Source organism: Metopolophium dirhodum, chromosome 7 (genome assembly GCF_019925205.1).
Source record: "Metopolophium dirhodum isolate CAU chromosome 7, ASM1992520v1, whole genome shotgun sequence".
NCBI lineage: Eukaryota > Metazoa > Arthropoda > Insecta > Hemiptera > Aphididae > Metopolophium > Metopolophium dirhodum.
Window position 1 is genome coordinate 16,590,109 of NC_083566.1, and position 27,193 is coordinate 16,617,301.

General features: G+C 31.4%; 2 protein-coding genes across 5 annotated transcripts in view; one reads left to right on the top strand and one right to left on the bottom strand.

Annotated features, from left to right (window-relative positions):
- LOC132949704 (neuroligin-4, X-linked-like) overlaps window positions 1-13,456 on the top strand; it is a 339,951-nt gene extending 326,495 nt beyond the window's left edge. The window contains exons 11-12 of the mRNA XM_061020715.1: window positions 2,499-3,117; window positions 9,416-13,456. Coding sequence (XP_060876698.1) covers window positions 2,499-3,117; window positions 9,416-10,014 — 1,218 coding nt within the window. The 3' untranslated portion in view covers window positions 10,015-13,456. The remainder of the gene's footprint in view (window positions 1-2,498; window positions 3,118-9,415) is intronic.
- A 5,711-nt stretch (window positions 13,457-19,167) lies between these two features.
- The window catches only part of LOC132949283 (TOX high mobility group box family member 3-like), a 112,829-nt gene continuing 104,803 nt past the window's right edge, over window positions 19,168-27,193 (bottom strand). For all 4 annotated transcript variants that reach the window (XM_061020091.1, XM_061020090.1, XM_061020092.1 and 1 more), the window contains 5 exons: window positions 26,418-26,498; window positions 25,560-25,775; window positions 23,350-23,490; window positions 21,494-21,680; window positions 19,168-20,520 (listed from right to left, as the gene is read on the bottom strand). In XM_061020091.1, the coding sequence (XP_060876074.1) occupies window positions 21,642-21,680; window positions 23,350-23,490; window positions 25,560-25,775; window positions 26,418-26,498 (477 nt within the window). In that variant the 3' untranslated portion in view covers window positions 19,168-20,520; window positions 21,494-21,641. The remainder of the gene's footprint in view (window positions 20,521-21,493; window positions 21,681-23,349; window positions 23,491-25,559; window positions 25,776-26,417; window positions 26,499-27,193) is intronic.

Sequence of the window (27,193 nt, forward strand, 5' to 3'; positions counted from 1 at the left end):
ACTGCGCAAAATAATAATAAATTGATTTTTTTTCCGCCACGGTTTTTTTTTATAATTAACGTCCATAAATTATTACCTCAGCGCTGTGTATATATATATCACGGATAATATCGAAATATTACAGTGCTGGTGGTGCGCACCCGACGATTATAAAACCTTTTGATCGGTGCGAGAACGAATGGTCTGCGATTAAAAAATAAAACACAATACACCTATAATTCGTGTGCGGCGGTCGAAGGAAAATTAATTGAGAAAAACGAGTTGACGTTTCCTAAGTCACCGGCCACAAAAGTTTTAAGAATTTTGCGGCTTCTCTAATTTATTATTATGAATCCACCGAACGCTCCATCTCCAACTATAAATAATAAGAGATCCCACAGAAGGTTTATATACTTGTCGTAAATTATGTTTGTTTAGAAATGTTTGCAACGACTGAATGTGAAAGTTAGTTTCGTAAGCTTCAATGGCATACATTCTTAGGGTTAAGTGAACTTACTTTTGAATAAAGACCCAGAAGTATTTTACCGAATATACAAGTTAATAAACAAAATACCGTATATAATCATTAACATTCATAAATTGTTCGAATTGTGATTATTATGGACCTGTGAATACATTTCATTTCAAACTTCAATTATTAACTTATTTAAATGGAAAATCACATTTTCAACAAAAGTATTATTATTAAAACGAATTCCTTTTGTTATTAATAACTACGACAATATTTCATAAATCTAATTTAATGTTTTTGTATAAAAAAAATAAAATGTTTTGAAAACAAAACAGGTAACAACATTGTAATTTATAATATACATAATTAAGTCAGTATATTTACTGGATTTAAACTACATTAAACCTTATTCGTTATATACCACATTAACTTAATTAACAAATAATTATAAAAAAAAAATGTTTTTTTCTATTTTTTTAAACATGGATTTTCGTTTACCTGTTACCATTTTTAAATTATATTTACAGGGATTGAATAGTATACCAAATTGAATTTAAACTATTAAAAGCATCGTGGTCAAAATAAATTATTGAATGAAACATAGAGAAAATTTGAATCTATTAATGAACAGCCTTTAAAATTGAATTTGCGCTGATGCGTATACGTAAAATGAAAATATGTTCAAACCACTCTATGGATAAAATAAAATCTCTATTTCTGTAAACCTAGTTTTATTTTTTATATAAAACTATAGTATAAACTTGGTTCCATTATAAAAGGTACGTCGAATGGTATCTGTATGCAAAACAAATGCCAAATAATATAACAACCAATCACAATAACGAAGTCTGTTCCTAGTTGCTTATTTTGTGATTGTTTAAACTATATTGTTTTTAATAATTGGGAGTATAAAAAAAAAAATTCGAATATTCAAGAATCAAGAAATGTATATGAAACTTATTCAATAGTATGACATTTTACATTATAAATTAATCGTAAAGTACGATTACTTTTAATTTTTAAATCATAAATGCTCACATTTTTATGTGTTTACAAAGTTCCAACCTTGTATTATACTAATGGTTAATTTTAATTAATTGTAATTTTATACCCTGCAAGGATTTATATATTTGCATCATTAATTTTGATTGGCTTAACAAATACATTAATCTCAATAATAATATAGTTGAAATAGTATAATTTACACGGATATTTCAAAATAAAAACAGAAGTACATTTAGAAAATTCTAATTAGACTATAAATCAAGTTTAATAACTGTAAAGAAATTTGACGTATCGACGTATTTTTTAAAAGTACTCTAACGTTTAATAATTAGCATGAATTGGTAATGCTAGGTACTTAAAACTATTCGATAATTATTGAAACATTGTAAAAACGGTTTGGCATATTTTTTTTTAAACAAACTGTATACGCTCATCACGCAAAGAATAAAATGGATAAAATGTTTTATAGGTCTTTTACGAAGATACATAATATTTAATATGTATAATTTAACATATTTTTTAAATATATTTTTATTCAATGTTATCTTAAAAAACATTTTAGATTCAAACTCAAATGTTTAAACATTAGATATAATAATACAAAGCGCTTAAATCTTAGTATAAAAGTGACTTGTGTATATAGTATTACGGTGTATAGACTTTTACAATGTGACTTTTGTCATTTTTTGTATCTGTGATTGTAACAGCAATGGATCAATTTTTTCAAGTATCTCATAAAATGCATGTTTCTATTGTACGCATCGATTATGGTAACACGGCGTGTTGGATAGGCAATTTCACTACACTTAACCGTTGACTTGGATTCATCTATTTCGATATAATATAATAATTTATTGTAATTAATAATAATATTATTTTGATTATATTGTATTTTTCCTGGATCGTAATCACTATTATCCAAATATTATGAGAGTACCTATACTATCTGAAAATTGTTTGTTTGACAAATAGAATGTTTACATGACTTCAAATGTAATCATATGTATAACAAATAATAACTGTCATTTATCGTCGATCGCAGGGTTCCGAAAGGACGACCAGCAGACCGGCACCGGACGTGTACTACCGGGGTCAGCCACCGGCCATCATGCAACAGCCCACGACTGGCAATAAGACCACTTCCGGGACGTCCGACGGCGGGACGGCCAATGGGACGAACGTGCTACAGCCTCCACCGGTAGTGGTGGCGTCTTCCTCGTCTTCAGATCGCGGGGATGGCGATAATGACGACGGTGGTGGTGGAAGTGGAGGCCGGCAGCTTAAAAACGGGCCAAGTGGCGACAAAGACGATGGTGAAGGTGGTGGTCGATCGTCGTCGGGTTCCGATAGCCAGGACGACTTAGGCGGTGGAGGCGGTGGTGGCGGTGCGGCGTATCAGACGTTTCCATTAGCCTTGGCAGTGGCCATAGGCATTGGCTGTTCACTGTTGTTCCTCAACATAATGATTTTCGCTGTGATCTACTGCAACAAGTCAGCCGGTTGGGGTGGCAGGCGGGGTAGCAGCAACAGCAGCCGGCGGACTTCCGGTGCCGGAGGAGATGCCGAGGACTTGCAGCAGCAGCAGCAGGACGACCGGATCAGGAAGATCAAAAAGCGTCCCGAGAACGGAGGTCCGATGACTAATTTGTGTTCTACAGGAGGTAAAACTCAACTATGTGTCCAAACCATAATATATATTATGCAAATAGTGTAGATCAATAGGCTATTTAAGGCGATACAAATAAAACAGTCTTAAAAATGCATTTTAATATTAAAAATTAAATTTTTATTTTTACATAAGAAACACATTTTTGTGACTGTTGAATTTTATTTTCCAGAACTAAATTTGTTTCAGGATAGTCAGGATAGTAGGCCCAATATGAAAATAAAAATAACTTTAAATTTCAACCACCTCTTATTCGTTAGCCAATATAGCTCAGATATAATGTTCTTCAATAAGATAACAGTTATTAAAAAATATATATATTGATATTTAAGTAAGAATTGAACAAATGCAGAACTTGAAATTTCCATCACACTACATGCAGTAACATTCACACATATCTGCGCACTTATGATGAATCAATAAGCTCAACAATAATATATATTTAGCACATACAATAAGGCAATAAGAAGTCTTGTAAAGTATTTGGGTAAATGCATTTAAATAATTTTATCGTGTTTAGAATACTTTTTAAATTAAGTTGTTGTAAATTGTTTTAAATACTGCTGCCTTGGACGTATTTGTATTTGCAAATCAAATACTTTTATGGAAGTACTTTTCAAAATACAAAAGAATTTAGATTGTTTTTTGATAACCACTATATCTACTATTTTATTTATACTTAAAATCAAATTATCAAACATTAATTTGAATATTAATTTATTTTATATTTCATTAACAACCGTTTATTGTTTAATTAATATAAAGTATTTCAAAATTTTTATTTACTTTCATTTTCTAGTACTTGTCACTTGATACTTTCATTTAATAGTTTTTCCTGTAAGAAATGTGTTTTTACTAAAAACGCACTGACTCTGATATCCTTAAATACATTTTCAGAAAAGTATTTTGAATGAATTTTAATTACTTTCTGAATCGATATATTTGTATATGCATTTAAATACAATTTTGAAAGTAATTTTGATAATACTGGCAATAAGGCGTCGAACCACAGAGATACTTAACGGCTTTTACGCATCGAGATTAATTCTTATCTATCTATCTCTAAATTTAATACCAGCTGACTGGATTCAACTTTTGTTTATAATTTTCAAAACAACACCCTAGCGCGTCTTATATACTGCAGCAGCTGCTTGTTTACACATCCAAATATTATTATGACGCCAACGTTTTTATCCTAATAATTTCATCCCTCGCCCATTGCGTCTTTCTACCCGTTTTGTCTAATAAAACAATCTTGACCCAGACCGTCGTTTTTCTCTCCAATGGGCATTAATTCATGCTTACGTTATCTTTTTTTTTTATAGCGTAGGTACCTATCAAACCTTGCGCCCTTAAAATTCTACGTGCGTGATCCTTGAGCTTCCATCCTCTTCCCATATTTTAATCGCGACTAAGATGACGGCGACGATGCAAGTGCTACGTTTTGGCGACCCCGCATAAATCATTACTCCTTATTCTTATAATTATTATGTCAACGGGGAACGGACGTCTGAGACTATAAACATTTTATCAACCACGAAAAACTATAGGTGTACAGAAACGTACTTCTAAAAAATACAATTGTAAAGGTTATAAAAAGAAAGACTCGTTAATGTCGTTGTGACAATTAAAAAAAAAAATAACATTCGTTGTAAGATAGCTCACGATGAGTATGATATACGTAATATATCATCGTTTTTAAGTACTATAATAACAATGGAGAGGGAAAAGGGATAAATTACTTAAATTCACAGTCTCCGTAAAGTGAACGACTCTCTTAGCTTTAATGTATAATGGACAAACTAAAACTTTTGCACTTATAGGTCTTTTGAAATATAATATATACAGCTGTAATCATGCATATTATAGTTATGTCGATACATACTATTATTTGTTATAGTTCAGGAATACAAATATTATTCAACTGTATGCACAAGAATTAAATTCCATAAACCATAATAATAATGCTCCTATATCAATTGATAACCCAATTGGAACACTTCCAAAAAATAATAATAATGATAACAATAAATAAAAAAAAACATTAAAAACTAGACAACGGTTAGAACCTAAAGCTTATAATAAAAGAGAAATAAAAACATAATGTGTTTTTATTTTTGAACGATAGATAAAGCGAACGTTACTTTTATGACTTCTTTAAGGGAAGACAAAATAGAGATATTTGGAACGAAAACGTGAAAGTAGTTGATAATAAAAGTTTTTAATAAGTGTGCACAATTTTATTACAATTTAAAAAAAGTGTTTAGATACAGAGTTTTACGATTATAGGCAGGTACTAACAAAACATATTATAAAAAAAACAAAACAAAATAAACATTACATCAAAAATATAATGATTAAATCGACTACGAATCAAATAAAATTAATGTTTCCATATATATTAGTTTTTTACATTTATTATTTTTCATATTAAAAAAATATTTCCTACGTATACAAACATACAGATATTTTAACTAATTGCAAAAACATGTTAATTCCTGTATTAATTAATTCATATACAACCGTTTTAAATTGCATTAAATTTTAAAATTTAGATTCTCAGTGTAAGGACAAAAATCAAATAATTGATTTTTCTGTAATTTATCTAGATATAATTATTAAAACCTACACAAATCATCATGGGAATATTCAATTAGTTTACATTATACGAAAAACAATGTCCGTTATTACTAGAAAATAAAAACTACTTACAAATATCATTTTAATTAAAATTGTTTTTTTAACGATAATAATATGATACCTTTCTGATTTAAACGACGATTCACTAATCCCGGTGGAAAAAAATTTTAAAGTAGTAGGTGCCTATATAACTTAAATGTGTGGCATTGGTATACTAAGTTAATTTAACCCTGAATATGTTTCATTTATTCCAAATCAAAAACCTCGTTCAATCCAATAATTTAAATTTTCTTGAACACATAATTTTCCAGTAATTAATCGAATAATGATAAAAGTACATTAAATTTTATTTAAATGAAATATAAATACATTTATGAGGGCTCGGTAAAAAACTTTTCATTTTTTTCATTTGATTAAAATTTAAAAGCAATGATATGTTTAGTTAACTATCCTCAGGATAAATAAAAATAAAAAGCAAACATTAGACGGTCGAGAGAAAACAAATTTAAATAATTTTAAAATTAATTTTAAAGACGACACAATATAATAATAATGTATTATTATCTGCATTGGCTCGAGTTCTTTTCGTAATTTATCCAGTTTCCTTAAAAAATAAATTAAGGTATCGTACGACAAATCCCATTACAGTAATAATTAACAAGCTAATTTTATTTTTTTCTCAAACATGCGATATTTTATTACAATAATATAATTGTGCAGGTATAACATCCGTTGACGCGTACACTAATTAACATTTGTGACCCGGCCACCGTATAACAACAATATTACAATTTGCGAGTTTCTTATACGCAAAGCAAATAATAATAATATGAACAAATTTCATTTCACGAAGAACAATTTCTTTATTTTTATTACGTACATATTATATGTATACAACGCGCATATATATTTTGTTTAGTGCGCTCTCTATGACGTGTACAGTTAACAGCACACTGCAGCGTTTTCTTTTCTTTTTATACGAGATAATAAATTAGTCGAGTTAGGTAGAAGCCACTAAAAAATATATACGTATATATACGAAGTAAAAATAAAAATAAACCAACTTTCGTCAAGATTTATAGTTTAGCAGTTCCGTTTGTATATGAATATAATATAGGTAAAAGGAAAGCGAACAGCAACACCGGAGTCGTCGAACAGAAACCCGCGCCATGTACACGATATAATATTATTAAGATTATCACCATTATGCGTACGATTAGGATTATTTTTCATTCCGGGGCCGAGATCCGGTTTTTAGTTTGACGACGTATTCTCGCGGATGCAGTGGGGATTATATAAAACTGTGAAACACTCATATCCTTACAAATCGTCATATAGATACTGCACTCGATACTGCACTCGCCCGGAACTCACGGAAATGTCATGTATATACGACTTATACCTGCAACCGTATACCGACTGTGGTTAAATCACAGACCTAATACTAATAGACCGATCATATATATAAGGCGAGATAAGGTGGTGCGGTGACTGCAAATATTGCGTTACACTGAAGACGTAATATTATTATAATATTACGTCAATATAACGAAAACGTTGAAATCAAAAACCAGACAAGTTGCTATAATATATGATAAGACTTCTTGCAAGTATATTAAAAAGTATATTTTACAAATTTTGTAATAATATTCGCGGTTAAATTCGTTTGAAACTTGTAAGAGATATTCATAAATCATGATATTATAATACGATATGATTACGTATATTTATGCTGTTTTTGATTATAACTATGCCCGATCGGGTGTGGTCTACGGGTTCAGCCAGAGATACTCGAATTGTGGAAAGAGGGTACGCAGGGGGATCTCTACTATTTTGATTATATTTATAAAAAGGGTGGTGTGGGAGGAAAAAGGCCCCCGCGGGTCTGCCTTAAATAATTATTGTGCACATACCACGCAGTTTTTAAACCGTTGGACGGAGCTCCTCTACTTAATAATTCCCATTTCGAGCACTATATATAGCCTATAGGCTTAGCAGACATTCACCTACAAGTTTTTGTATGATATCACGTATAACACAACGTATCATGATATAACAATCACGTCTATATTTGAATGCACGAGAGGAATATCATAGTTTTTCAACTTTTGAAACGTATCCGTAATGAATTTACGAGTTTAACATCTCGTCGTATTTTAATTACCTATAATTGCGAAAATAATATTATTTTTATATCAAACTTGTTAAAAAATGCCTGGACGTATTGTCTGGAAACACATTGTATGATATTATTTTTATCACATAGTAACAATATATAATATGTGGTGTATTATATAACATCCTACGCCGTTTCCACATTGTTTAATTTAATTTAATTATTATCGGATCCATTTAGCCGTATCCCATATATATACCGAACAAAACAGTAGAGCCCAGGAAAATATCCAATATAAATCATCGTCCGCCGGATTTCAATAACCCAAAGCTGAAGTATTTCCACGTTGGTTCGTTTGATTTATTCTTTGTTTAAAATTTTAAATCATCAGCGTTATCGGATATTTGGATATCATCGCGATTGTAATATAATACCGTCAATAGTTCCTGTTTGTTAAAGATATAATCCACTTCAAAAGGAATTCGGTACGCCAAGATCGTTCATTTGAACTCGTCTAAATAACAATCTTAGATTTATCAAATAAACTAATTCATCAGGCTTCACAGACTCGAATCAGAAAATTTGATACGCTGACGAATGACAGTAATAATTATTAAATACACAGTTTCTGTTTTTTTCTAAATAAAAGAACTCGAAAAACTAAAAATAATTTATTTTATAGAACTCCATTTTTTTAATTCGATTGCGTTAATCACATAATATTATTTTTATCAATCCAGTGCTGATCACGATAGTGTCAATCGAATGCAATAACCGGGATCGGGGAAAATTAAAATAAGTCTGGCTAATTTCTTTGAACATGGGTGGTAAAAAGATGTCGAATTTTTTCATTCTAATCCTTAAACTACCACGTTTTTAAAAATATACCAACAGAGGGAAAATGTTTGAATCAGGCCTTGAAATCAATATCAAAATTGATTTTAAATATGAATAAAAATCGTTGAAAATTATCTAAGTAATCAAGTGATATCAAAATCAATTTTTTTTTTTTGTGATATTGAAATTGAAAAAAATTTAATTGATAATTTATACCAAAATAATAATCATTTTATGCTTTTTATAATATATATATTGGTAATAATAAATAACTAGTACTTATTTTGTTTTCTTAGGCCTGTTAAATAGCTGCTCAAACGATTATAAGGTTCTCGTAGTTATAAATCAAAACTAAAAATGTAAAATTGATATTTGAAATCGAAAAATGATGTTTTAAATTTAAATCAGACAAACAAATATCAATATGTGAAATCGAAACTAAAATCAAAATCATTAATTTTGATTTCATGCCCTGGTTTGAATCAATTATTTTATTGGACGAAAAAATCTCACCTTTTTCAGATTAAAATGTATTATTAAGACTCAAACATATCATAACAGTCAGGTAAATGTGTCAAATACCTTTACCTGACAGGGTCCCAAGTATCACTATAACAACGAAATTTATAAAATGTATAAGATTATACAAATAAAAATTTATAAAATTCTAGTAATTTTTTTATAAAATGTCATGTTCTAGGAGCCACTGAGTTGTTGCAAATGATGGAGACGCGGCCGGTGACGCAACACCTGCAGCACCAGCACCAACAGCAGCACCAACAACCTCACTCAATACTGAAGAAACCGCCAGTTCCTGTAACCACTGTGGTCGCCCCGAACGGCCCGCAGTCTCCCACCGACCCGGGTGCAGGTGTGTGCGGGCCAGTGGCCGCGGCCGGTATGCCCAGGGGGGCCGCGCAACCGCCGCCCGCCGAATTCGCCGACGTCGCGGCCCAGTGCTATCACCCGAGCGGCAGCATCGTGGGCATCGGGGCGTCGTCCACGCTGCCCCGGCCCCCACCGCCGCCAAAGTGCCCGCGGCCGGATCACCATCACCATCACCACGGCGGTGGCCATCACCACCAGCAGCACCTTCACGGGACCATCAGGAGACACGCGGCCGCCTCGTCCACGCTGCCGGCCTGCACGTGTTCCGGCCCTGTGGCCGCTGGCGCCGGTCCCGCGCAGCCGCCACCGCAACACCAGCATCACCCGCACGCGTCTTCGTCCAACCTGGCCGTGGACGCGGCCACAGAACCGTGCACAAAGGCGGCGGCAGTCGAGGAACTGCACGTGTGACAGTCGAACCGCGGCCACCGCCGGTCGTCGGACACGGAAATCGACCGGTTGGCCAATGACCTGACCAGGATATGCGACCAACTCCGCGAGTCGTCTGGCGGCGGCGTTGGGAATGGCGACGGAGATGGTGATGGTGGCGGCGGCAGCGACTTGTTCTACTTATGACATTACTTAATGCTCGACGCGTTGCAAAAGTGCGAAAGTGCGAAAGTGCACACACGAAACGACACCCACTAAAGATGTCTCTGTACATATTATTATAATAATATTATATATTATTACATGATAACGATAACGACATTGTATTATATTATCTTTAAAATAAATGTTTCCTCGGTTCCTCCATGAAACCACCTCTTCTCCTATGCATCATCCCACTCACCGTCAACGTTTCGTCCTCAAACTTACATTACGTACTATCGTTGAAATTATTACTATTATTTTTATTATTATTATTATTGTTTGAGATCGATATTTTTAACGGTCATTGTTGTATCGGTTTTTTGTTCACGTGAAATGTTGTTAGTATTATTATTATTATCATTATTATTGTTATTCCGTTGGTCGTTAATAATTTAAGTTACCAAGAATTATGTTGACATTATTTAATAATTACTGTTTTTACACGTTGCGCTTTTATGCGTTTTGATAAAAATCTCCGTTTTCCAATGACAATATTGATTTACCGGCAACCCGACGATATCGTATCACTGAAACGTATATACAATTATTGAATCCATCAAAAAAATAAATAAACAAGTTCTTATTAAACGGAAACCTCGTGAATAATATTGTGCATAATATACAACAGTAGACGGATACACGTCATCAGTATAGCCTCTAACGTGCTTACAAAATTAATCTTATACACTTCTCGTGAAGTGTGTTGTATTTCTTCACAATTCATTAAAATGAAAAACTTCTTAACTCGAAATCGGTCATGACTCATAACTTATAAGTGGTACTTATATTTATCAACTATTTTTTTTCATCGTCAAAGTCCCACAATTTTAGCGATATGTTACATCACACATAAGAGTGTAAGTTTGTAACAGTTCAAAATAGTGTTTAAATAACAACAATTGCCCGAATTCCGCATTGCCGAACGATTAAATTGTAATTTTACCAAAAGTATATACACTTTCAACATTTTAAAATCGAATTCAATGATGTCTAAGTTCAACGGTTTAATACAAAATGTGACGGATGTAGGTACTAAAAAACCAGAGAATAACTACGTGCCACCGTGCCGGAATAAAGTTTGTAACTCTGTGTGGCCAAACCTGATACAGAATTTACTTTTTGTTAAAAGTTTACCGACAAGAACAAACAAATAATTTATTTCATTCGGATCTTATTATAATGCATATCGAAAAAGTTTAAAAATAAAATATAAATAAAATGGAAAAAAATATGATTTGCCCCGAACCGATGCAAATTAAGTTCTCTTCAACTGTATACGATATAATATAACAAAGTATAACATAGTGCAGTATTGTTATACGTACACAAAGTAGTTTGTTGTCGGGATAACAACGTCATTGGAAAAAGGAAAACGCCTACACCCGAGTCGTTCATCGAACATTGCTCACAAAAACCGTGAAATATTGATTAAATATTAAAATGCCTAATATTATTTAATGTTGTAAGATTAATTAATATTAAACGTGTGTATTGATGTTGTAACGATAGAATGCATTAGAAAAATTATACTATGTAAGAGCGGTACTGCCACTGTTAATGGTGTACACTTGTAATCCCGATAAGTCCCCTATCGAAGTCAATTGCGACCGAAAAATAAATAAATACACGACATTATAATGTAACAATACTATGATATTGATATTATCGCCATGTTCTGCCGGAAGACCGATGAGTTTCGGGTCACCGACTCCCTACAGAAAATAATGTTATTCTTGATGGCTTTTTTAAAATGTTTCCACAACAGTAAAATATTATTGAAACCTAAACTCTTTTCGTAATGATTTTAAAAATACTGCTGCCACGCGCCAACACACGCCGTCTATGTTGACCGTGTTTTCCTATAACCGCGTTGGTGCTTTGGTCGTGGCGGTGAGGTCACATTTCAGGAAATTGTTTTTTTACTGAAACTAGGTACCTGCCCATCAAAGCTGTCGTCATAAAAATATTATAATGAATTGGTTTTTATGAACATTTTTATGCAATTTCCTTTAAAACATGCAGTACACCGCTGTTCCTATTAGAAGCTTATGATGTTATAACAAATTGTAACAATACTATGCACTCTCCGACAAACATCGTTTATAGTCGATCGAATTTTTTATTCTTCTTCTCGAAAATATCTATAAATCACTTGCAGGGACAAGTGACGTAATACAATAATATTTAGTAAAACGATAACGATTTGGTAGGTAAGGAGTATTTACTAGTGTTACTATTAAAACTCATCTGTCAACCACGGAACGACATCTGACATATTATTACTATCATATTAATTTGTTGTAATGGGGTACCTATACGTCATAAGAGTTACCAAAACCTCATAATAAAATAAAACGATATTTTGTGTGCTCGCCAATTTGTGTGTACATTATTATTACCATATAATATAATATTATTATCGTATGTGAATATTAAAAAATTAATGTGTGTACAATGTACATATTTATGTTTTTTTTTTATATATATATAATATATATAATATTATACAGTATAATTTACTATTGTTACAAATTAAATACATACCTTCCGTAGGTATACCTACTATTTGTCAGCCATTTTATTAAATGTTTTTTTTCCACATAAGCTTACACACCTATTATATTATATTATATTATAATTTGTCGAGACTCATATACGAAATCTTAAGGACAAGGAAAAGCATTCCATCAAAAACAGAAAATACTCACAAAAAATGTACGCTATTATTACTATCCGATTAGTCTTTTTAGTAAATCTCATTTTATATATCATACAATTATTATTAAACAATAATATTTATACAATATTCTAAACATGCATGTTTTCCGTAAGCCTACATAACAGGCCACTATTTATGTTATTATATTACTATTGTTCATAACGAAATAGTTTAAAATATATATAGTCTCTGGCAATCAGAAAATGTTATAAACCTCCTACGGAACCCTAAACAAATAGCTACCTACACGTTACGATTATTATTATTATTATTTTTTTTTTGAATATTTGGATATTATCCCGTTGTTGTTCAACCACATTGTTTAATAACGGTTATATATATATATTTATATTAAAATAATTATTAGGTATTAATGTCCATGATTATATTTTTAGTCTATTGTTTCCATTAATATTGTACATGTACGAGTTCTTTTGTATAAACATTATTTTTTATTAATGCATTTTAACGACTAAGATCATTGTGAAATAAGAAACGAAATTATTGAGTTTTTGTTAATAAACTGAATTATTACTTGACGTTGACATACTATAAACGTGTACTTCCTGCAATCTATACAATTGCATAATATCGTGCCAATTATTATAGTTTTTCTAACGAAATATTGTTCCAACACAAAATTAATTGGCTAAAAATATCTTAGCGAAATTTACAAAAAAATATTACAGTACCATGTTTTCTGTGTTGTGTGTTAATAAATACAAATTTTCAGATACAAAACATCTCCTGAACACATTCATATTCGTACATAACATCAGTCTTGTTAAGTATTCAAATACTTGTATTTAAATACTTTTTTTGTATTTCAAATACTTTTTGACCAATGTATTTTAAATACTTAAAAAATACTTTTTATTTGTATTTTTACTCTAGAATACTAAATACTTTTTTTCATTCTCGTGGTCACTCCAAATTCCAATTACTAATAATTCGGAATGTACTTTTTTAAATGTTAATTCTAAAATATTATTTTAAAATGGTTTTAACCTTTGATCGTTTATAAATAAGGTTTCGCCAAAATACAAGCAGATAACAGAATGACTGAACACTGAAACCCCTATTGGCTCCTCACTCCCATTTATACCATGCCATACAAGACACTGACCACCAATGATTGGATTGGCATTTATCTTGAATCTTTAAATAGTCTTTCTTCTTATTTAATGGGTGGTACTGTGGTAGTAGCTTATAATTTGTATATAAGATATTAGTATTAATGTTATTGAGCTTTATATTTTTCATATTTATTTTAATTTTCACAATCTGTATTAATTTGTTTCCAATAAGCACAATAAATGGAGGGTTACATGAGAGGGCTTGGTTTGGTTGATTAAAGAAACTATTAAATAATAGTACTTCATGGCATGGGTAGTAGTGGTTGTAGTCGACTAGTCATTGAACTGATTGAATTATTGATTTATTGATTTTAATATAAAGTATTTTTGTAAATATTTTGAATACTTTTAAAAGGTATTTTTTATTTATATTTAAATACTTTTAAAAGAAAGTATTTGAATACGTATTTTAAATACAAATTACACCAAGTATTTAAATACGTATTCTGAATACATTTGAAAAGTATTCTTAACAAGACTGCATAACATAATCTATAAAATTGTATCTGTACTTATTGATTATTGATTACTTTAAGTAATGTAAACTTAAAATATTACTGAATAATATAAAAATATTTAACACATCAACATATCATATAATATTAATAATCTCAAATATTTTTATAATTATACGTGTTTAAGACATAAAATTATGTCTATTAGGTAAAAATATCAATAATGTAAAATAAAAAAAAAAAACAGTGTAAAAAACAAAAATTCAATATTCTAAAAATGATTTTTTTTTTCAATCACAAGTTCTGTAGTTGTAAAAAGGAATTTATTTTAATAAACATTAAATAGAGCTCGATATATCCAAGACCACACACTTGAATTATCTCATATTATATAATATTGAAGTACATTTTAGTATTTCACATACAGGTGCATAAGTCATAACATAGGTCAATATATTCATTGAAACTGAATACTGAATAACGCAAAGCTTGATCACAACTAACTATATTCAATCAACCAGGGATTAAGACAAACAACCATTTTGATGTTTACAGAATGTATGCTATGATTTATTTATGAACCTACCTATACAGCAGAAGTATTGTTTTTGACAACAGCAAACAAAAATAATGTCCCCTAGAGAACCAAAACAATTTTGAATATATTGAAACTCCTATATCGACATAAATGATGTGATTTTCAAGTAAATTCAATACTGACGTGGAAAAGTTTCAGTTAAATTTACCGTAATTTCTAAAACTTCTCCAGGATAACAACCTAATCACAACTTTATGATACATTAGGTATTATGATGTAAATAAAGTTTGTGCAGATTTCATCTTATTGTCTGTTTGAGTATAGTTACAGAAACTCAAGTTGAGAAATATTTTTAAAATACAACAATAACTTGTACGTGAATTATGCTGAACGACAAGTCCTTTAGTGAATTAGTACTCAAATGAACATATTCGTCAACGTAGGCGAAAAAATAGATTTTGATAATATTATTAATTTCCCCAGTATATTAATAATAATATTATAATATGCCAGTTTTTTTTAACTTATGATTTATATTCTTTTGACATAAGACAATTATTTACCGTTTATAAATTTTTGTTTATATTAAATGCAATATAAATATGTATATTAGATTATTTTTTAGGTACAAACGAAAATTAACGATTATAAAGTTCAAACAGAACTTAATAGGATTTTACAGGTTTATAAGCTTTGAAATTTCTTATGATGAAAATGTACAAATATGTACGTTTAATATAAAGCACATAATAGTATAATACTTTGTTAGTCCCCTTAATCTTTATACATGTACATTGTACATATATTGAGAATGGCATCATAGAAATTTTTTAAATTGAACACATGCTTATAAAATTATAATTTATTTATAAGTTCATTGCTGTGATTGACGGTACATATTTTACAACTTATTGACAGCCATGCACTATAGTACGAATGGTAAGACATCATCTCAAACTAAAATCAAAATCTTTTGGTGGATTTTGTCAATATAATATTACATCTACGGTATACAACAGTATACACTGTGCGACGGAAACATATTCACAGGTTTATTTTAGGAAGCGTTAAATGGTTGAGATCGTTAGGTTTTATAAACTTGTATCAGTCAAGTTACATTATGTTATACCATGATATAATAAACTATGTATGATGCACACATCGCGATACGCATCCTCCACACCCGCCGAACAACATCACTCTGACAAAAAATGGCGCTGGTCTTTCGCCGCTTTTAAATTTCTCATTTTGATAATATTATCTAAACCAATGAAAAGTGGCGAAAGACCGTCGCCATCTTTGCGCAACATAATACAAAAATTGGTTCGTTGCCATCATACCTAGTTTATTATAATATCATGCTCAATACTACAATAACGATATTCACATTATTACTCTACAAAACTTCAGAACTAAATATCATATCATAACAACTTATTTGATATTTTAATCCGTCATTCTTAAATGAAAGACAATCTGTGTGTTGTTGTGATTTATAGATCCCAAAACTATATATAGAATAACTATATAACATTTTATTAACAATCTAATACATTGGACCTGTATTTTATATATGATCGAAACTTCCCAAAATTAGTGTGTTAAAAATGTATGCAGCTTACATTTAACGGAGTACCTTAAGAGGTTAGGTAATACACAGGCCAACACCTGTCATAAATATTCATCATGAAATAAGTCAGAAAAAAGGTCGGATTAAGGGGGGGGGGGGGGTCTAGCCGGGGTGGAAGCCACAGGGCCCTCTCAGGTACCAAAATGAAAGTGTCCCAAACAATTTTAAGCTGATACACGTTTTTCAGTGATTTTAAAGAATAGTTTTTCTATATTTTAAAAACCTTTTTTTTATTGACAAAAACAACTAAATAGTAAATACTTACAAAAGCACTATGGTACAAACGACGCATTTTATATTTGATAAAATGGTTTTATATATTAACTTTTGTTTGATATTTTTTGTAAATAAGTATACTGTAAATAAATTTAAAAGTTATTATGGAAATTTTACTTTAAATTAATGAAATATGAAGTACTAACTTTTATTATACTACAATTAGTTGTTTTTTAGACATAAATTATATATACCTAATAATTTTATAATTTTACAATGCAATTGTCAATTTGTGAAATAGTTAGAAAATAGTTGCTTCCTGCGAGCGTAGAGAACGTCTTTGTAAAGCATGTTTTGTCAAAAGAGCCCATATGAAATTTCAGCCCTGGGGCCCAATAGGTTCTCAATCCGGCCTTGGTCAGGAATGCCCAGTGTTTGGACTTATCTAGATAATTATTTGTTCATCTTTTATCTTATCTAGATAAATAATTACAAGGCATCTAAACGTTCATCTTAGATAATTGTTTTACTAATCTAAATAAATTCATCTAGATACATTTTTTATTGATAAAATAAATTTATCGCAACACATTTTAAATATTTATACAGATTCTCAAACCTAGTTTATGGTTTATAAATAATGTAATTATTTTTATTTATATCATTATTATTATTATGTTCCTAGTGCCCAACTAAAATATACCTAAATTTAAAACCCATTTAAAAAAATTGTATCTTTTTTTTATCTAGATAAAAAAGTATTTATCTTTATCTTTATCTAGATAAATATTAGTTAAGTTATCTTTTATATCTATCTAGATACATTTGAGTTGCATTATTTTTATCTTTATCTAGATAAAAATACTTATCTAATCCGAACATTGGGAATGCCCGTCCTCTGATAAATAAATAATTATTTATTATTTTTAAAATTTTAAATCATGTAAATTATATTTTATAAAAATGGTAATTAATTAAAATATTAATAAGAACTAATAGTAAAAATATCTTACTATCCATGACGAAACTTTAATTTAAAAACGCAATTTTAATTAAAAATTGAACAACAACAAAATATAATAAGAACAATATGGAAAGTAATAAACTACTAAAACAAATTTGTACTGCTTATTATTATTTATTAGTAAACACTAAACAATATTTGAAAATCTACAGAACAAAAACCTAAGTACTGTTTTGGGAAACTAACAATAGTTACTAACAAAAGACATCCAACAAAGACGGAAATCTCATTATTATTATTTTAACGTGAATTTAGTTCAAAACATCGGAGGTAATACCTCACAATGTTTACAACTAATGAGGAATTTAAACTCTGAAATAGTAGTTAAATCTCATATATGTATTTATTACAAATTAAATTTATGTAAGATCATTTGTGACACGTCATTGTTTTGATACAAAAATTATAATTAAAAATTATTATTATTGTCATTATATTGTTTTAATAATAATTGTTTTATTGTCGTAGAAATGGATCTTATTTGCATTTTATAAAACCATAAAGTTTCAATGTGTGTGGTTGCATGATACTATACTGTTGTGTGTGTAACAACCAAACAATTGGGTAAGTGGACAATTGAGATACTGAAAAAACTGTTCCAATTGTACGGAAAATTCTCAAATTCTCATCGAAAGTATAATAATGGGCTGTGATTGAATTAAATAATGATTCAAAATTATTATTTACTGTCGGTAAAGTATTTATTATTTTACTGATGGTCATATTTCAATATGCTGATTTTATAAAACAATAAATAGGTATTCAAATTTTCATTGCATATTGAGAAGTTAAAATATATACAAGTGTAGAAAAACTAAACGTGTGGATGTTAACCATACTGGTAATTCAAAAACCAGAAATATAATGAGTTATATAATCAAAATAAATTGTCCACGTTGTTGGGTATGCTAACAAATATGTCTGTAACCATTATTTCTCATAGATCGTTAAGTCTTACAACTAGAAATTTTTAAATAAATTATTAGTTTATATAATAATACAATATATATAGCATTTAAATAAGATGCATTTTTATTTTTATTTTTAGTAATTAATTTTTAATTGTTTCCCGAAACTCCTATACAGTTAGAATTAGTTTAAAGACGTCGATCATATTATCAAAGATGATGTGCTCGTTAAAAATATCTGATTATTTTTAACCACACAAACTCTATTCTTGCTATTTGAAAATAACTGATTTACCCGGAATATAATTTGGTTTTAAGCACTCGTTTAACACATAATTCAACACTGTCGTAGATAAATTAATATATTACCTCAAGTGTAATCATTATATAATAATAATAAATATTAAATAGTATCTAGTCATTGACACCATCGTTTGTAAAAAAAAAAACGACAACGAATCAGTTACAACCGATTCGGATAGATAATTAAATTACAAAACTAGCAATTATTTTCTACTATTTAATTACATTTTTTATTTTTCATTTTTCATTTTTAATCGTTTACATTTTATTTATATACTATATAAACAGATTGAAAAACAACAGATAACATGAGCGTTCTTAATCATTTATGTACAAAGTATAAAATCATACCTACTTAAAAATAAACAAAAGAGAAAAAATATTCAGTATAATAACAACTTTAAAATTTTCAATTTGGCTAAATAATAAAATAAAAATAAAACAAAAATAAATATTAGGCAATAATGTTAATACTTGAATAAAAAATAATATAATTTCACAATGATATGAGTACCTAGCTATTATTTTTACATTTTAAATGTCCTTTAGTAGGTATCATAACACTTTATAACTTAAACACGTGACAATTTACAGTGCACGATTGACATGAATACTTTATTTACCGTGGTACTAGTTACCAATGGTTATATGGTAAATAAATAATATGTAAGACAAGACTAACGTGAACTTAGCCATATCGCTTGTACGGTTTAGGTCATATATTATATTTAATGTATAATACAAAACAAAATTGTAAATATTATTTACATTAAAAAAAAAACTTAATGCTTTAACATAAAAAAACGGTTTAAACGTTAAAAAATAGTAGTTCATTTTAACAATATTAATATTATGTTTATATTTATTATGTGCACAAAAACAGCATTGGGATTGTCGCGAGAGACATTGCTTACATTTACAGGAGCAAATTTATTGCTTAAATACGACATTCTTATTTACATTCATTATGATTCAATGATATTATCGCAAAAAAAAATATACATATATATATGTACAAACTGCAGTATATATTATATTTATGTATGTAATAATAATATCATATTATAGTACGCGTTAAATATAATAATATTATCAATTATCATATTATTTTTTTCTTATAAATATAAATATTCACAAGCATTATAATATGAGATACTCGTAGTCACAGGGATTTACATACGTAATAATAATTATAATAATAATAATAATAATAATAATAATAATATAATACAATGTAATAATTAATATATAATAATAATCGTATAATATACAAGGGACTAACAGCGGTCTTCAGGTCTCCTGGTTTTCCGGAAGAGGACGAGGAGGATGATCGACTTTGGGCGTTTGGTCTATGGCCTCTTTAGTGTCCTTAAGACCAGTCGTTCACCGTAATCCTGTAAAACGAAACAAACGTTATTAGAAAACAATCACATTGATTGCATTATAAAAGATCGCCGACACGTATGTAGGAGCAGAGGGTGGCGTAAAAACTAGTCGAGACAGACATCGTGGTACCACTTTATAACGGAAAGTTGGCATTTACCTACCGAACCTTCGCAGAGGTCGTTGGGTGTCAATGGTCACATTTCCGTCAAGTACAAAAAATATATAACTGTCGTTTTCATTTAGACTATATCATGGTGATATGCAAACGAATATTTCATTTCCTATTCGATTTTTGCATTCGACCGCCGAAAGTGCAACCTATATCGTGGGTACCTACATATTTTTAAACTACACGCACCTGCGGTTCAATCGCAGAAACTGTGCGGTAATCACTACGGATTTCCGAAAAATTACTCTTTGTACGTTTGAAAAATATAACGATTTTACTCGGCCCAATTGAGTCGGGGATTGGAAAACGAAAAATATACTAATTGAGTACTACGATTATTTAGAGTAGGCATATTATAAAATCGAACGTATTATATACGTGTACCGAGGTCACTACGTGATAATATCATTCATGATATCAATATAATATTATATTATTACAATTGTTTGAATTATTATAATATTTCGAGGAACTGAATTATTCATAATACATTACACACATTAATCGAATTTCTCGTTACGGACAGTCCTAAGTGTGTAAAAATGTGGGAAGATGGAAGTTTTTGTTTTTTTGTAGTTATTGACTCGACTAGTATTATATCTTAAATTTCACGTGACTCAATAATTAGCGTGTGCCTTAAAACAACCAGGAACTCAATTCGTTCTATATTGGGACTTAAACAAAATACAAAAAAAACAACCAACTAATGACACTTCGATATATTATTTACAGTCCCGCGGAGGTTACGCCACATTTATATGACACCACCGTCGTCGCCGCCACCTCGACATAAAATATAAATTCGGACTTACTTGCAGTGTTGGTGCCGACACTTGTAACCGCGATTATACTCGTCGTCCCATCCGGCTTCCGGTGCGAGACATACGACGTCGTTGCCGCATCCGTTTCGTATGCACACGTTGACCGACTGCTACTGAGCTGGTGTCGGCGAGACACCGGCTAATGGCTGTTTTGCGTTGGGTTGAAACACCACGGCCACTGGAAAACGATGCAAACATTATAATTTACGCCTCGTCGATGACGCCGTTTCAGGACACACATCGCATAATTATGGTGATGGCAGGTGGTTCGGCGATTTCGTATTACAATATTTTGTTTGTTTCTCGATCGCTAGGGCTTTTCCCGCAGTGCCTACGTGCTTTTAAAAAAACCATCGAGTAACCGTTTCACTATACCTCTACTCTATTGATAATTATAGAGAACTACGATGAACCTAAATCTAAGTCCCCTCGACTTATTAAAGTAGGTACTATATCTGCATACATAGATCGATATAATACGTATAAATTGTTACATGGCGACCGTTTCGCATGGTCCCTACAGCTCAACAAAAACCGTACATTATAATATTATAACACTGTAATAATATGAGTCGACATTTTAGTTTATGTTTTTACTTTTATTTTTTCATGTAAATAACGATATTAAATGATTGCCTACCTACTTTTTACAACATTTGACACGCGAGATATTTTTCACGATGTTATTATTAATACGAAACGATACGAAGCTCGGCCAACTATTTCCCCTCCGAATTTTGCATTTTAAAGCCCCCGTTTTCCACCACTAATCATTTTAGCGATAATGTGTTCGTCGCATTATAAAAACGTCACGTTATCAGGAGAGGCGCAGTTCAGCGAGACGATTACAAGTGTACAGATAAGAAGTGACGACGAAGCGTTCGAGTGGAAAACATTACAAAATCCTAAGGAAAACCTGTATTATTATTATTATCATCACACGAACGTTTTACCATTGAAAAACATTTCGAAACTCCTTTGGTAAAGGGGCGTATACAAGAAAATCTGAGCGCTGATTAATACAGAATACCGAAATCGTATTTCCGCGAGTTCTAGAGAAGCGACTTTATTGTCCACGGGGGTGGGCTATCGGGTCTGAAACTGCAGCAGCGTTTGTCACGATACGAACGAACGGAAACGAGCCTCGTGAATACTCTCGTTATTAATCCGATAAATCATCGAATCCGATATTTTTACACGTCATATCGACCGGTCGTATTTATTGTACCTATATAATACTATCCTTATCGGGGAAAAGATTATAACATCACCCGTTGGGCCCACGATTGATCATTATCAATCACTCGTACGCCTCGATAACGCACCGCGTGATGTACGAGCAAACTCATTACGTAATGAAATATCCAATAAATCGTACGTCCACCTAGACAAGAATGTATGTATTATCATACTCGTGGACTCGTAACATTAGATATTATTGTTTTTGTTATTATTATTCTTGTCATAGACGTGGATATTCGGTCAATGTACACTTGTTGCTGGACTCAACTGGTTCGCGTCCATCGATAATTATTTACGATACGTGCGGCGGACATATATTCCCTTCCACCCCCCCCCTCCCTCTCACGCACGCCACAGTTACAATCAACCCGCCACCCTCGTTTCCGATCCGGAAATCGGAAGCCTTAGTGAAAACAAAAAACGCCTATCTTTCAAAATCCCGACGATATTATACTGCACGTCGCCGACGATCGCGCCAACAATATACAACTCACTGTCACCCACCGGCAACGCGACTTTTCAACATATTATCATGTACACAGCATAGGTATACTCGGGTAATAGTCGCGTGTATATACCTATAATATTATAGCGATGGTACTCACGTATGATGCGACATTGGCCGGTGGCGTCGGGGGCTGCGACTGTTGCGGCGACGGGGGAAGTCCGCCCTGGGGATGCTGCGATAAATGGTTCAGTCCTGGCGCGACCTGGTTGTGGCTGCCGATCAGACCAGCTGTCTGTTGCTGTAAAGGCGAAAGAAAAATATCACAATAAATTAATAAACGACATAATTCGATTGAGTCGCATCGCAAACGATGCAGTCATGCCGTAACGCCGTCACCACTCAGGGTGACGACTCGGATACTTCTACCCACCGTCCACATACCACCGACCCTACGCGAGAGAGCTATAAGATAACGACGATCGGGTACCGTGCTAATTACAATGACGCTAAATAAATCATTTTTTGCAAAAAAAAAACAATTATAAATTATTATAATATTATAATGATTACATTAATATACTTTGTGCATTTAATGGAAACGTTTGAACGAGTTATACTGTTGACGTGATTTTAGCACAGCAAAATCAGAAAATATATGATTGGACAACTCCATCTCTAAAACCAAAGCGTTGTTTTGGTTCAACATATTATATTATATAATATGATTGTCATATGAATAATTGAAAAAAAATTTGAATTTAAAACGATACGTAAGTATACAACAAGGGAATAATTGTGAACATTTTATAGGTATGTCTACTAACTATGTTATATGTACCTGCAGCTTACTTTTTACTTTGTGTGGGAATTGGATTATTAAATATTAATGTTTTCGCTACCTATGTCCTATAAGTACACAATTAAACTTTTTAATGGGTGCCCAATACCCAAACCTCTAGAACAATTCATAAAACTCAAATAATATCACAACTCAAGCGAATAGTCTGAAATAGGTAATTACTAATAATTTATATATTGTATTGTATAGCTGCTCATGTCATAGGATATTCAGTAATTTATTTTCAGAGGTAACCATTTTTTTTTTATTTTAGATTTCAGTGTTTGGTTTTTTGTGGGGAATTATTGCCTTTGACTGGACATTAAACATAACATCACTATCGTCCGTTTCACTTTTAAAATAAAATATTTATACTAACGGATATATATTGTTAAACAGATCAAGTGCGACCAACGTCAAACTTTATGCGTATGTGTATAATATATTAATATGTTTAGACATATTTTATTCATTATTTGAAAATCGCAGTATTTGTGTATTATAATATATTTAATTCATACGAGTAATGTAGGTACTGCTATCGTTTAATGTTTATTTATTAATAGCAATCGTCTAGTTGGATGAATCTGCTTATAAGGGTGCCATAAAGTTGAAATCATTATAAATATATACATAATATTAATAATAATGCCACTATATGCGACCATGATGATACAACAAATGAACAAATTATATTTACGTATATACTTAAAAGCATCACGAGACGTTGTCTAGAATTATAATAATTTAGTGGTCTTTGAAGTTTTCAATAGTCCCATACTGCCGTTTTCCAACTCATTAAAAAGTATTAAATTTGGATTGTGACCAATAACATCTGTTTAAAGTTTAATATTATTCGTGCGAGTTTTTTAAAGTTATTTTCAGAATAGACCTCCTATGGTTTTATATTTGAACTCGACGTTTAAAATTGAAATCACGAGAGGCAAACGGTATTGATGTGTGCGTGTCAAGTATATTGTACTAAAATATAATAACATATTAACATGTATCGTTTCCCGCGCGACAGTTAGGTACCTACTAGAGTAAAAACGCAGTACAATAATGCTATTAGGATCGCCATAACTATATAATACTACACGACGTGTACATAGATAATAATAATATCATGTTTGGTGTGTTTCCAATGATCATAATACTAAATACATAGGTAAATACATAGCTGGACCCGGATTTGTCGCGATCGAACGGCATAACCAATAACATTATATACTATTATGTACGGATGTTAACTGGAAATGGCCTCCGCATACCCGACCCGACCCGACCTAACCACCCAAACCTCCACAAAATAAAGGACCCGCGCGTGGCATCACAACCACAACATTATCGCGGGTAGAAATGCGTATTTCAGTGTAGGTACTCGTTACATAATATTATGGTATCTTGTGAAAGATTGTCAAACAATTTGTTTGACAAATAAATAAATCATATTATATTAAAGACCCCCACCTGCCGCCCTCTAAACGCTGGAATTATATTTATGTTCGCGCTGCCGTTTGTACACTTACCGATTGGTTGTGGTTTTGCGGATGGCTGTTCATGACCGGTACCCGATTGTCCATCATCATGGCTGACTTCTTGACTTGGCCGTGAACTTGCGAGTGCGGCGACGGCACGGACATGGGTGGCGACGGTAGGCCCGCGGGTGGCGAGTATCCATTGTACACGCCACCATAGCTGCCCACGTACCCACCAGCGTACATGTTCGAGTCCGGTTCTCCTCCCTGCAAATGACACCAGCGTGTTTAAGTACCAGGTAGTCGTTATAATAGTCACAAGTCACAACACACGATATGGTACACGCACAAATATGATGCGTACATTGTACTATTATTGTTTTAGAAACAATACAGTGGTGGGTGAGTTCTAAATCATATTGTTACTATGTATTATTATTATTTATGGTTATTCGGTTCTCCTGCTCCCGTCCACGTGAATTCACAATATAAATCTTCTTATCCACTACCCTCGAACGCGCCCGAGCATAGATAGACTTTGCAAAGTTCTTTGCCGGGCCGGGGTGGCGGTCTTTAAGTTTCGGCTTGTTTGAGAATCACCACTATACTACGTACCGCCACCTCTTCCGACCATCGACCCCCCACCCGACGTCACACCGCCATCAACAACCACCTTGCCGCCGGTCGATAAAAAGAACACGATAAAACTTGACTATTAATAATTTTGAATACTATTTTCCCGGAAAAGTTTTCACTAAAGTTTCCGTTTGTAAAAGTTATAGAACAGCGTATAACATAATAGTGTAAATAAAACGAAACCCCCGTGCATAATGGAATAATAATATTATAATATTATATTCAATGTTGTACATAATATAGGATTTGATAAGAGTATTGTAAATTGTATACCTTCGATACAAGACTCGCTCTGTATGCAGCCAAGGCCTTCAAGTAATCCTTCTTGGCGGCTTCCGTTTTCTTCTTGTACACCTGTAATCATTATAAACGTAACATTATTTTTTAATATCAAACACTTGTCGTTCTGAAGTAAACGTGAAAATAAATAACATCAAGTCATATAACAGTTGCCTATACAGTTAACGGTTACCTATGAATTAGACATTTTTTTTTTACGTACGGACAACGATTTGTGTAGTTAGAAATTATAATTATAATTTTGTACACTTGTGTTCTGCGCACGCCATTCACATTCCTTTCAATAGATAATTTTTTAATTATTGTTTGGAAATTGGAAAGTTTGGTTATCAAACGTAAAGGTCAATTATACTGTTATGAGAAATATTTCTGGTAAATATTAATCTATTAAGCACTTAATTATTTTTAGACACTCAAAAATTATTTTAATCAACCTATTTTATTAATAATAGCAACTTGTATGAAAAAGGAACAGCAATAAATATTCCGTTTGCAAATAATAAAACATAATAATATTATTCATTAGGTATGGTAAAGAAAACTCATCAAAGTGCAAGTAAATTAACGACATATGAAAAATTTAAGTTTACGAACGTTTTCATTTTCAAGAATGTTTATAACTTTTAATAAGTAAGTTGTTAATTAATTTGATTTGTTTTTTCAAAATGTATACTATCTTAAATTGAAATTGGTTTTTATTTAAAGTTATTGTACATTCGTATACCTATGTAAATAGAATCACGTGTATT